Source organism: Saimiri boliviensis, chromosome 5 (genome assembly GCF_048565385.1).
Source record: "Saimiri boliviensis isolate mSaiBol1 chromosome 5, mSaiBol1.pri, whole genome shotgun sequence".
In the NCBI taxonomy this organism is placed as follows: Eukaryota; Metazoa; Chordata; class Mammalia; order Primates; family Cebidae; genus Saimiri; species Saimiri boliviensis.
Genome location: NC_133453.1, coordinates 68,813,116 through 68,825,309, shown reverse-complemented (window position 1 = coordinate 68,825,309; position 12,194 = coordinate 68,813,116). Strand labels below are relative to the sequence as shown.

The 12,194-nt window shown below is 44.1% G+C and overlaps 1 protein-coding gene across 1 annotated transcript in view; it reads left to right on the top strand.

Annotated features, from left to right (window-relative positions):
• The window catches only part of GORASP2 (golgi reassembly stacking protein 2), a 40,789-nt gene extending 29,120 nt beyond the window's left edge, over window positions 1-11,669 (top strand). The window contains exons 8-10 of the mRNA XM_010352250.3: window positions 4,222-4,308; window positions 5,736-5,843; window positions 7,382-11,669. Coding sequence (XP_010350552.2) covers window positions 4,222-4,308; window positions 5,736-5,843; window positions 7,382-7,722 — 536 coding nt within the window. The 3' untranslated portion in view covers window positions 7,723-11,669. The remainder of the gene's footprint in view (window positions 1-4,221; window positions 4,309-5,735; window positions 5,844-7,381) is intronic.
• Window positions 11,670-12,194: the final 525 nt, after the last annotated feature.

Genomic DNA, 12,194 nt, shown 5'->3' with positions numbered 1-12,194 from the left:
AAAAAAAAAAAAAAAAATTTAATTAGCCAGGTGTGGTGGTGTACACCTGTAGTCCCAGCTACTCAAGAAGCTAAGATGGGAGGATTGCTTGAGCCTCTGAGGTTGTGGCTGTAGTGAGCCGTGATTGTGCCACTGCATTCCAGCCTGGGCAACAGAGTGAGACTCTGTCTCAAAAAATAAAATTATAATAATTAATGCCAGTGTACCTTGAAAACTACATATGTACTCTGTGTTGACAGGTCCTGGCTGTGATAGCTTGTTCTAAGTCACCATGTGGATACATACGGAACTTAAATCTCTTTCCTGCATATTTTAAAACCTGAGCTTTCCTTAGGTTCTACAACTTGTAAAGTCAGAACTCTGACTTTAAATTCTGTTAAACTGCTCTGGTTACTCAACAAGCGTTTGTGTGTTTCTGAAGTAGTAGGCACTGGAGACGCAAAAGTGAGTACGAACTCCTTTCTGAGGAGCTCAGTCTTGCTTAGGGGACATGTGCTTGTCTCCTTCCTTTTCTTTTTTCTTTTTTTTGAGACAAGAGTTTCTCTCTTGTTGCCCAGGCTGCGATCTTGGCTCACTGCAACCTCCGCCTCCACAATTCAAGTGATTCTCATGCCTCAACCTCCCAAGTAGCTGGGATTACAGGCGTGTGCCACCACACCCAGCTAATTTTTGTATTTTTAGGAGACACGGAGTTTCACCGTGTTGGCCAGGCTGGTCTGGAACTCCTGAACTCACATGATCAGCCCTCCTTGGCCTCCCAGAGTGCTGGGATTACAGGTTTGAGCCATTGCAACTGGCCTCCTTCCTTTTCTTCATTCCTTGTTCCACCTAATGTAGTCCTTTTTATTTGTTTTGGGTTTTTGTTATTTTTTTAATTGCTTTCTTAAGATAAAATGCATATTACTATATAATTCACCTGCTGAAAGTATACAATCCTGTGTTTTTTAGTGTATTTGCAGAGTTGTAAAACCAATAACCTCAGTCAATTTCAGAATATTTCATCACATCAAAAGAAACCCTGTACCCATTATCACGCTCTGTCACCTAGGCTGGAATGCAGTGGCACGACCTGGGCTTACTGCAGCCTCCGCCTCCCAGGTTCAAGTGATTCTCTGCCTCAGCCTCCCAAGTAGCTGGTACTACAGGTGCATGCCACCACACCCGGCTAATTTTTGTATTTTTAGGAGAGACGGGGTTTCACCATATTGGCCAGGCTGGTCTTGAACTCCTGACCTCGTGATCCTGGGTTCAAGCAATTCTCCTGCCTCAGCCTCCTGAGTAGCTGGGACTACAGATGTGCACCACTGTGCCCGGCTAATTTTTTGTATTTTTAGTAAAGACGGGGTTTCACTATGTTGACCAGACTGGTCTCGAAAGAACTCCTGACCTCAGGTGATCCACCCGCCTCAGCCTCCCAAAGTGCTGGGATTATAGGCATGAGCCACCGCGCCCGGCCCCAAATGCTCTTCTGATTTTAAGAGGTAGTTGACATGTCTCTTCAAGCCCTAGTTTCTCTTTGACATTTTTTTTTTTTTTTTTTTTTTTTGAGACGGAGTTTCGCTCTCGTTACCCAGGCTGGAGTGCAATGGCGCGATCTCTGCTCACCGCAACCTCCGCCTCCTGGGCTCAGGCAATTCTCCTGCCTCAGCCTCCTAAGTAGCTGGGATTACAGGCACGCACCACCATGCCCAGCTAACTTTTTGTATTTTTAGTAGAGACGGGGTTTCACCTTGTTGACCAGGATGGTCTCGATCTCTCGACCTCGTGATCCACCCGCCTCGGCCTCCCAAAGTGCTGGGATTACAGGCTTGAGCCACCGCGCCCGGCCTTCTCTTTGACATTTTAAATCTTTCCTCATTACATTGTAGTTATATTTGTATTATCTTATAAGCACATGCACAGAGATCCCTGGCTTATGGCACTGCAGGGAAATGGCTTCTGTTAAAGACAGATGTAAATAAAGCAGTAACTGCTCAAGAGACTCAAAAAAATTGACATCATCACTTTTGAGTAAATAAATTTGAAAAGACTAAAATGTTCTAGCATAATAACAAGTGAGAAACAACTTTTTGATGAGCATTTAGTTTTCTGTCTTCACTTTTCATTATATTGCTTGCAAAGTAGCTCATACAGTGTGACATAATGTAATATAATAGCCTATGTAATGTAACTGTAGAGATACAAAAGTAACTATAGAGAAATAAAAGTATATATATTTTTAAACTTCTTTGTGGATGTGAAGATTTTTGGATTATAAAATTTTTAGAAAATTACTCTACCATTTTGAAGTGGCATTCATTGTGACCTTTTCAGTGCACCCCTCACACTTTCTGTTCTCCTTCCCTGCTTGATTTTTCTACAGTGTATCACCTTTTTTTTTTTTTCTTTTTTTCTTTTTGAGATGGAGTCTTGCATTGTTGCCCAGGCTGGAGTGGAGTGGTGTGATCTTGGCTTACTGCAACCTCTGCCTCCCAAGTTCAAGTGATTCTCTTGCGTCAGCCTCCCAAGTAGCTGGGATTATAGGCGCTCACCACCATACCAACTTAATTTTTGTATTTTTAGTAGAGACACAGTTTCACCATGTTGCCCAGGCTTGTCTTGAACCCCTGACCTCAGGTGATCCACCTGCCTTAGCTTCCCAAAGTGCTGGGATTACAGGCATGAGCCACCACACCTGGCCCAAGTGTATCACCATTTTACATGCTATGTATTTTACTTACTTGATTTTTCTCCTTTCCTTTTCCTGCCCCTCATTAGAACATAAATTTCCTGAAGGTTGTGATTTCTGTTTTCTTCAAGTTGCAAAGTGCCTCGGTGCCTAGAACTATGTGTAACATACAGTAGGTGCCCCAAAAAACTTGAATGACCACACTCAAGTATGCATTCAACTCCTTTGAGAATCTGATGAAAGCAAAGAACCTGCCTTCCAAAATTGTTGTATATAATTTTAGGAGCTTCACAGACCCCCTGAAGCCCATTTGTGGGCCCTAGATTTAGAATTCCTGGCTTAGATTTAGTCAGTTATTTTTGAGACTTGTGAATGTATCCTTTAAGAATGAAAAGAAACTTATGTTAAAGACTTTACTGGGAAATAGAAGAAATTTGCTTAACCAATCCAAGCTGCTTTTATTTTCTTAAAACCCAAGATTTCAAAACAAATATAAAAAAATGATAGCATTGCTGTTGTGTCTGACCACTTACAAAGCACACAGTCACTAACATTTTGGTACAGAATAGAGAACAGCTTCTTGTATTTGAATGAAATTATGCAGTCTGGGATCTAGTAGAGCATTTGCCAGTGCTTCAGTTAGACTTTTTTCTTATTTTTGCTTGCCTCTGAATTCCGCAGAAAAGTAGACAAATGAATAAATAATAGACCGTCTGCCTGGTTGGTTCATACTTTTAGACACAATTTATTCCCACTACCATATTTATGCAGATCTGTAAGACAAAATCTGGAATCAGTGTGCTAGATAAATGAAAATGAATGCTAAATTAGTGAAAGATGTGCTTTCATTTATTGTTTCAACATCAGCAAAACCTCCCACTGGGGTAAGTGGTAAACATGACTAGGTGGTATCCTGAGGCTTGTGTATGAAAACCATAACCTCCTCAAGCTAACGTTAGTACAAATGGAAATGTATTAGACTTCAGAGGACTATCACAGAACCTAAGGTCAAAAGGAAATGGACATTCAGGAAGCCAGGTCATTGTCTACATTCTAGAGGTTCATACGCTGTTTTGTCTCTTTCAGGCTACCTATGACATTCTCTGCTTTCACAAACCAGCATTCTCTGTTTCACAGGACACATAGTCCCCCTGAAACCCCAGGCTTACATGGCATCTTAATTTAGGAGCCCAGTAGAGATGGACTAGAATCCTTGTGTCCTATTTACAAATGTCTAAGATAGTTTTCTATTTCCGCCCTGCTTAGGTCAGGCCTAAACCTCTTATCCAGTGAGCTGGGCTGGGAGTGGAATTGCAGGGCCTCCTGCCCTCTTGGCCCAGGCTCTGGTAACAGCCTTTGTTAAGAGAAGAGCCGTGGGCAGCATTAGTGGAGCTGCCATAAAGAGTGACATACAATCAGTTGCAGCTGGAAATTGGGACCAAATGAAAACCTGACAATGGTGCAGGAGGGGACTGAAGATTGTCCTAACACGTTCTGTTCATTTTTTGTCCACTGAATTTGTTAGAAATGAAAATACTGTGCTTTCATTTTAGGTGTACCAACAGTACCGTTATTGCCACCACAAGTAAACCAGTCCCTCACTTCTGTGCCACCAATGAACCCAGCTACTACATTACCAGGTAACCACCAGGGGACTAGAGATGTGGCTAATGATAATAGCATTACTAATATTTGCATCTTAAAAACAATGACAAATATTATACCTATGTGGTAACTTTTTATGTGTTTTATTTTTATTTTTATTTTTTTTTGAGACGGAGTTTCACTTTGGTTACCCAGGCTGGAGTGCAATGGCGCGATCTCGGCTCACCGCAACCTCCGCCTCCTGGGTTCAGGCAATTCTCCTGCCTCAGCCTCCTGAGTAGCTGGGATTACAGGCACGCGCCACCACGCCCAGCTAATGTTTTGTATTTTTAGTAGAGGCAGTGTTTCACCATGTTGACCAGGATGGTCTCGATCTCTTGACCTCGTGATCCACCCGCCTCGGCCTCCCAAAGTGCTGGGATTACAGGCTTGAGCCACCGCGCCCGGCCTTTTTATGTGTTTTAATCTCAATTTATCTCGGCAGTAAGTTTGTGATAAATGAGAGCTAGGGCAACTCTTTTTGGTAGCCAAGGAACCAGAGATGTCAGTCATCAGCTAGTTAGCTGCAGAGCCTAGCACTCCTTACCCTCAGCCAGCGGCCACCTGCAACCCCTGCAACTCCACAGTGCAGCAGCAGCAGCCAGGAATCGGGAATCTGCAGAAGTCCGTTCTCCAATGTCTCCTTAGTGACAGACCAACAGTCATTCGTGTGAGCAGATACTATGTCCTGGAAGAAGAGGCTCCTTATTTGGGTCTTTAGTAGCTCTAACATTAAATTAAATGTTTGTGTTTTTCTCTTTGTATTCCTAGTGAAGACCAAGTCCCTTTATCTAGCCTATAATAATCAAATATTATTTCAGTGATCAAATATACTTTCATTGTGAGGGCTTTTAATGTATAGCTAAAAATGTCATTATCCAAGCATATTAAGCCATGAACCAAATATGTGCACACACAGAATGATAAAGCAAGTGTGCTGACACGTGGACATGTGGGAAGTTGGGTGAAAGGTATATGTGGGGATTCTTTGTACTACTTTTGCAACTCTAAGTCTGCAATTATTTTTCAGAATAAGAAATTTAAAATGCCATAGAGACTGTAAACCTCAACCATCAAAGAAAAATTTGGTTTCATTTTCTGCCATATTTACTGAAACAAATCAGCCTTTTCTCCAAGGCACTCGGGCCATAATCATTCTTATTCCAGAGCATTAGGAGTATTATTTATTTTCATCTTTACCCATTTAGCCACCTAATCTATCTAATCACTTGGATATAGAAATATATTTCAGTTAAGTGAAATTTTGTTGTTGTTAATGCGATTATGATACAAACTGCCACACATTAGGTTGACTTCTGGTACTGTCACTTGGGAGTAGCTGGGATTGTTTTTAATACACATGGATTTATTTCTTCCCCAGGTCAAGTGATTTCCCTTTTGTCCTTTTCTGCCTTCTATTCAGGTCTGATGCCTTTACCTGCAGGACTGCCCAACCTCCCCAACCTCAGCCTCAACCTCCCAGCGCCACACATCATGCCAGGGGTTGGCTTACCAGAACTCGTGAACCCAGGTATGTTGCAGACCTCACCCTCCTAGGATTCTCTCTAATAAAAAGTTTCATTCAGGAATGCCCATCCTCTTCAGGTTTTTTCTGGAAAGAGTGAATCAGTTCAACAAATTTCAGCTACTTCAAATAACTATTCATCTTTTTTGTTTAAAAAGCTTAAGAGCACACTTATTATCCTAGCACTTTGGAAGGCCAAGGTGGTGGTGGGTGGATCACCTGAGGTCAGGAGTTCAAGACCAGCATGGCCAATATGGTGTGAAACCCCGTCTCTACTAAAAATACAAAAATCAGCTGGGCGTGGTAACACCTGCCTGTAATCCCAGCTACTTGGGAGGCTGAGGTAGGAGAATCGCTTGAACCCAGGAGGCGGAGGTTGTAGTGAGCTGAGATTGCACCACTGCACTACAGCCTGGGTGACAGAATGAAACTCTGTCTCAAAATAAAAATAAAAGTGAAGTACTAGTAGTAAAGTCAAAGAACCATTTACCGTCTCAGCACTCACCCCCACTTTCCTTTTGTGCCCTGTATTCTTGGCTCCTCCTCTGCCCTTTCCCCAAATTTGACAGGCTCTCAGCAGTGAGGGTTTCACCAGCTGGGGGTTGCCCTTTGAACCTGTGCTTTACACCCTGCTTTTCCTTTGTTTCTTGAAGTAATTACCCTTTCCTTCATTCTGTATTTTAAAATCTTTTTTTTGAGACAGAGTCTCACCCTGTTGCCCAGGCTGGAGTGCAGTGGTATAATCTCATCTCACGGTAGCCTCCACCTCCTGGATTCAAGCAATCCTCCCACCTCAGTGGCACTGTAGTCTCTAGTAGCTGGGACTACAGGTGTGTGCCACCATGCTAATTTTTGTATTTTTTTTTTTTTTAATAGAGACAAGGTTTTGTCATGTTGCCCAGGCTGGTCTTTAGCTCCTGGGCTCAAACAATCCTCCCATCTCGGCCTTCCAAAGTGCTGGGATTACAGGTGTGAGCTACCACGCCTGGACTTGCATTTTAAGATCATTATAATGAGCCCACCAAGTATAATGTAAATGGTTGTCAATCACAGATTTTAAGCAGAGGCGGGTATCCCTGTTGAGGACAGTGGAGGGGGTGATACTCCAGGCCCTTCCTTTCTGCTGCCATTGCAGGATGGTTGTTGCCTACCTCTTCATGTTGTCTGTCAAAAGTGCAGCTGTAACTCAGCTTGCAGCTGGCCTGAGTGAGCATGAGTCCCCCCTGTCTGAAATCCAGTGTAGCTATGTCACCTACTGGGTGGGCTGCTATCTGTCCTGACTGGATCATTTCTTCCCTGAGCCAGTTTCCCCCAGTGCTGGGCCAGGCCACATGGAGCCTAGAAGCTGAGAACCTATTCCTCTAGGCAGGCTTGATAGGGAATAGTTAGCCCTGCCAGGGCCTCCATCTGGAAAGGTTGTGATTTGTGTTAACCTACTCAGCTTCAGTTTCCTTAATGAAATATAAGTAAAAATAGCCCTTTGGCGATGCCTGCTGCCCTTTCAGTGCCGGGAGGATGTATGATCTGTGCCGTTTCTGTCCTAGGTCTGCCACCTCTGTCTTCCTTGCCCCCCCGAAACTTAGCTGGCATTGCACCTCTTCCCCTGCCATCCGAGTTCCTCCCATCATTCCCCTTGGTTCCAGAGAGCTCTTCTGCGACAAGCTCAGGGGAGCTGCTGTCTTCCTTCCCGCCCACTGGCAGCCCACCCTCCGACCCTGTCACAACTACTGCAAAGGCAGACACTGCCTCCTCACTCACTGTGGATGTGACACCCCCCACTGCCCAGGCCCCTGCCACTGTTGAGGACAGAGTCGGCGACTCCACTCCAGTCAGCGAGAAGCCTGTTTCTGCAGCTGTGGATGCCAATGCTTCTGAGTCACCTTAACTTTGAACCGTCTTCAGAATCGGCGTGGTATATTTATTTAACCACGAGAGCGTGTCTGGAAATGCAAACTATCATTAATTTCATACTAGTTTGTACCGTATCTGTAGGCGTCCTGTAAATAATTGCAAGGGGAAAACTAAACGAGGACGTGGGTTGTATCCTGCCAGGTTGAGTGGGGCTCATGCACTAGGGAGAGAGATGTCAGAAAGTGCTTGTATTTTAAACAACCAAAAAGAATGAAGGGTGGCTTGCTGCCAGGCTTCCACCACCATTCCTAGGGGTGTGTGTCTTCAGGAAAGGTGATGGCAGGGTGTCCATGAGGTTCCTTGTCCCTTGCTGCTCCTTCCGTAAGAAAACGAAATATTCTATGCCTAGTACTCACAGACATTTCTTGTACTTTGTAAGTTGTTTGCGAGAATGCAGACCACCTCACTAAACTAAATGGTAAAGAGATTTTACTTTTGGTCTCCGTGAGTCGCATCTCTACTAAGGTTTACACAGAAATTCCACCTGAAGACTCGTGTTAAAGTTCCACAGCGTGCACTGTTATGTGAACGTCTTTTTATTCAGCCTATACACGGATCCTTGTTTTGAGCTCTCAGAATCACTCAGACAACATTTTGTAACTGCTGCTGTTGCTTTCTACATCCACCTTATAAAGTGGCATTTCAAAAGAAATGAAGAAGGTGTCGCAGTTTTAAACCAGAAGGTGGCACTCTGTGGCTCCCTGTAGTAGTATAGCTATACTGGGAAAGCATAGATACAGCAATAAAGTACAATAATTTTACTTTTTTCCTTGTGTTACATCTAAATTACAATCCTTAATTGCCACATGTGCACTTACTACTCTCCAGTATGTCACGCGTCTTTAACTTTTCATGTCCTATGTTTGCTTTCTCCCGTTTTCTAAGAGATGGTAAGTTAACTGGAATTGATTTACTGAATGAAATTAAATGCAGCTATTCCTGTTTTCGAAATAAGACCAAAGTGATTCCTCAGTTATTGCCCTGGTATGAGTCTGAAGATGCTCATCCCCTGCAGAGAGGATGTGGCTGAGGTGGCAGCACCCTGTCGTCATCCTCATGTCACTCGCCTCTGGCTGTCCTGCTGGACACTGGAGGTCAACGCCAGCCTAGCACTCTCCCAGGAAGCCCAGTGCCAAACAGTTACGGGGGTAGATCGGTTTCTGGAGCCAGGTTTGTACTTAAAACTGAATTATGAAAGAAGGCTCCAGCCCTAATCATAGCTTCTTCTGTTTACACTGTGGAAATGTTTCTAGAGTATTTCAGTTAGCAATCCTATTTTTTGAAAAAGAGCTTGTTTATAATTTTTGACTTTCCAGGATAGGAAAAGTTGAAGTTACTACTTTCCAAAAGATTTCTTAAAACAAACATTAAGCATTAAGATCTCTCTTTTTTTTTTTTTTTTTTTTAGACGGAGTTTCACTCTTGTTACCCAGGCTGGAGTGCAATGGCGCGATCTCGGCTCACCACAACCTCCGCCTCCTGGGTTCAAGCAATTCTCCTGCCTCAGCCTCCTGAGTAGCTGGGATTACAGGGACACGCCACCATGCCCAGCTTATTTTTTGTATTTTTAGTAGAGACGGGGTTTCACCATGTTGACCAGGATGGTCTCGATCTCTTGACCTCGTGATCCACCCGCCTCGGCCTCCCAAAGTGCTGGGATTACAGGCTTGAGCCACCGCGCCCGGTCGAGATCTCTTTAATATTTGTTGCTTTACATTAAAAAACAACAGATATTAAGGAGATCCCTTAGTGAAAAGCAAGTGAGTAATTTTTTTTTTTTTTTTTTGAGACAGAGTTTCGCTCTTGTTACCCAGGCTGGAGTGCAATGGCGCGATCTCGGCTCACCGCAACCTCCGCCTCCTGGGTTCAGGCAATTCTCCTGCCTCAGCCTCCTGAGTAGCTGGGATTACAGGCACGCGCCACCATGCCCAGCTAATTTTTTGTATTTTTAGTAGAGACGGGGTTTCACCATGTTGACCAGGATAGTCTCGATCTCTTGACCTCGTGATCCACCCGCCTCAGCCTCCCAAAGTGCTGGGATTACAGGCTTGAGCCACCACGCCCGGCTAAGTGAGTAATTTTTAAGTTATACAAGATAATGTTTTTAAAAACAGGTCTTCCGAGGCAGTGGTTGTGAACTCTGGTGCAGTCACAGCTCTCATTTGGGAGGGATGACAGCCTGGGCTCTCTTCCTGGGCAGATGTCCATAGCGTAAATGAAACACTAATCTCTAGTGAGGTTGAGGGACTTTTTTTTTTTTTTTTTTTTTTTTAAACAGGGTCTTGCTCTGTCACCCAGGCTAGAGTGCAGTGGCTTGATCTTGGCTCACTGCAGCCTTGACCTCCTGAGCTCAAGCCATCCTCCCACCTCAGCCTTCCAAGTAGCTGGGACCACAGGTGTGTGCCACCATGATGGTGAGGGAATCTTAACACTCATTTGGCAAGTGGACACAGACTTGGCCTAGATTGGCTCATTGGATCTTCCCTGAGGCTCAAGGTACTTCATTATTCTCTACTGTCTTGGGAAAAACCATTTTCAGTCTTTAACAGTGGTAGATCTGCTACCAGGTTCCAGAAACACAGATGTAAGAGAGCTTTCCTGACAGTGGGCCACTCTCTGTGGCCTTGTAGGGAGACAGACCAGTGAATCAGTCCTTAGGGCCAAGGCAGAAGAATTGCTTGAGCCCAGGAGTTCAGTGCAGCCTGGGCAACATAGAGAGACCCTGTCTACAAAAAAAAATAAAAATTAGCTGGGCATGGTGGTACATGCCTGGAGTTCTAGCTACTCAGGAGGCTGATGTGGGAGGATCGCTTGAGCACAGGAAGTCAAGGCTGCAGTGAACTGTGAGGAAGCCAAGCAAGGTTAGGAAAAGTCTTGAATGTTTGTGTGCATGGGGCTGGGTCCTATGTGCTGGGCTAGGGAGTTTGAATTTCGGCTTAAATACGGCAGTCACGAAGGCTGGAGGGCAGCGGCAGTTGGGAACCAGTTTCAGGAGAGACGCTGACCTGAACCTCCTTTGCTAGCTAAGACTGCTGAGTCTTGGATGATGACTGTATTAGTCTGTACTCATACTGCTATAAAGAAATACCCAAGACTGGGTAATTTATAAAGGAAAGAGGTTTAATTAACTTAGTTCCACGTGGCTGGGGAGGCCTCAGGAAACATATAATCATGGCAAAAGGCAAAGAGGAAGCAAGAACCTTCTTCACATGGCAGCTGGAGACAGAAGCCCAAGCAGGGGAAATGCCAGAGGCTTATAAAACCATCCGATCTCATGAGAACTCACTCTCACCGAGAACAGCATGGGGGAAACCACCCCCATAGTCCAATCACTTCCCACCGGATCCCTCCCTCAACACATAGGGCTTATGAGAACTATAATTGAAGAAGAGATTTGGGTGGGATACAGCCAAACTATAAGAAAAGGGGACTTTTCTTTTCCCCTCTGATTTTTGTTCATGTTTTATCTTTAGTCCATTACTAATTGTGCTTACCTGGGAGCAGCTTAACTTAGCTTATTTCCTGAAAATTCTGAAGACCTCTTCCTCACCTGAGAGGCACCTACTGAAGCTCAAAGATGGCTCTGCCTTGAATGTCGAAACATTTCTGCCTTTGACTACAGTGAAGATGTGAGACCAGCAGGTTGCTGGAGCTGTGGGAGTGACATGGAAGCCCCGGTCCCACCTTTAAGGAACCTATGGTTTAGGTGGGAACGTGAGGCAACTTCATGCAAACCTCAGCAAGAGAAGAGTCTCAGCTGAGCAGAGACCCACAATGTCGAGTCTGGGTGAAGGGAACATACTCTGGCAGCTGAAGAAGCCTTACCCAGACCCACATTTTGTCAGGTGGAGAAGGGGTTTCCAGCAGTGGTTGGCTACAGGAGCATTTTACTAGAAAATTAAATACATCTTATTTCAAGGATTTATTTGTGGAAAGTTTTTTCTTGCAGAGTGGCCCTATTTTTTTAAGTTAACTTTTTTAAGTTAACTTTTGAAGGAAGGTTGGGTCTTCCCCCTGTGACCCTGAAGATGAAGTCCTTCTTTAATTATCTGACTTCCCAGCAAGTTTTCAACCCTGTCTTCAGATTAGAATTGCCTCAAGTAGAATATGATTCCTGGGATCTTGAAGTTTTTAAAAACTTCTTCAGGGAAGGGGGTGAGCACCACCATATTAAACACATTTCTTCCTCCTGGTTGGGCCTGTTTAACTTCGGGAGGTAATAGGGGCATAGGAAGGTCATTGTTCTTGCTGTGTATTTACTTTTGCCACTAAGCAAAATGCATAGGTTAGAGGAAATATCCTTTTATCACCCTTTTTTTTTTTTTTTTTTTTTTTCATTAGATCTAGGAAGAACAGTTTCTGGCTTGGCCAACCAAAGTGTTCCTTTATAAGCCTTTTGTATATGGAGCCAGTTGATAAAATGGGGAATTAATGCCACAGCTAATT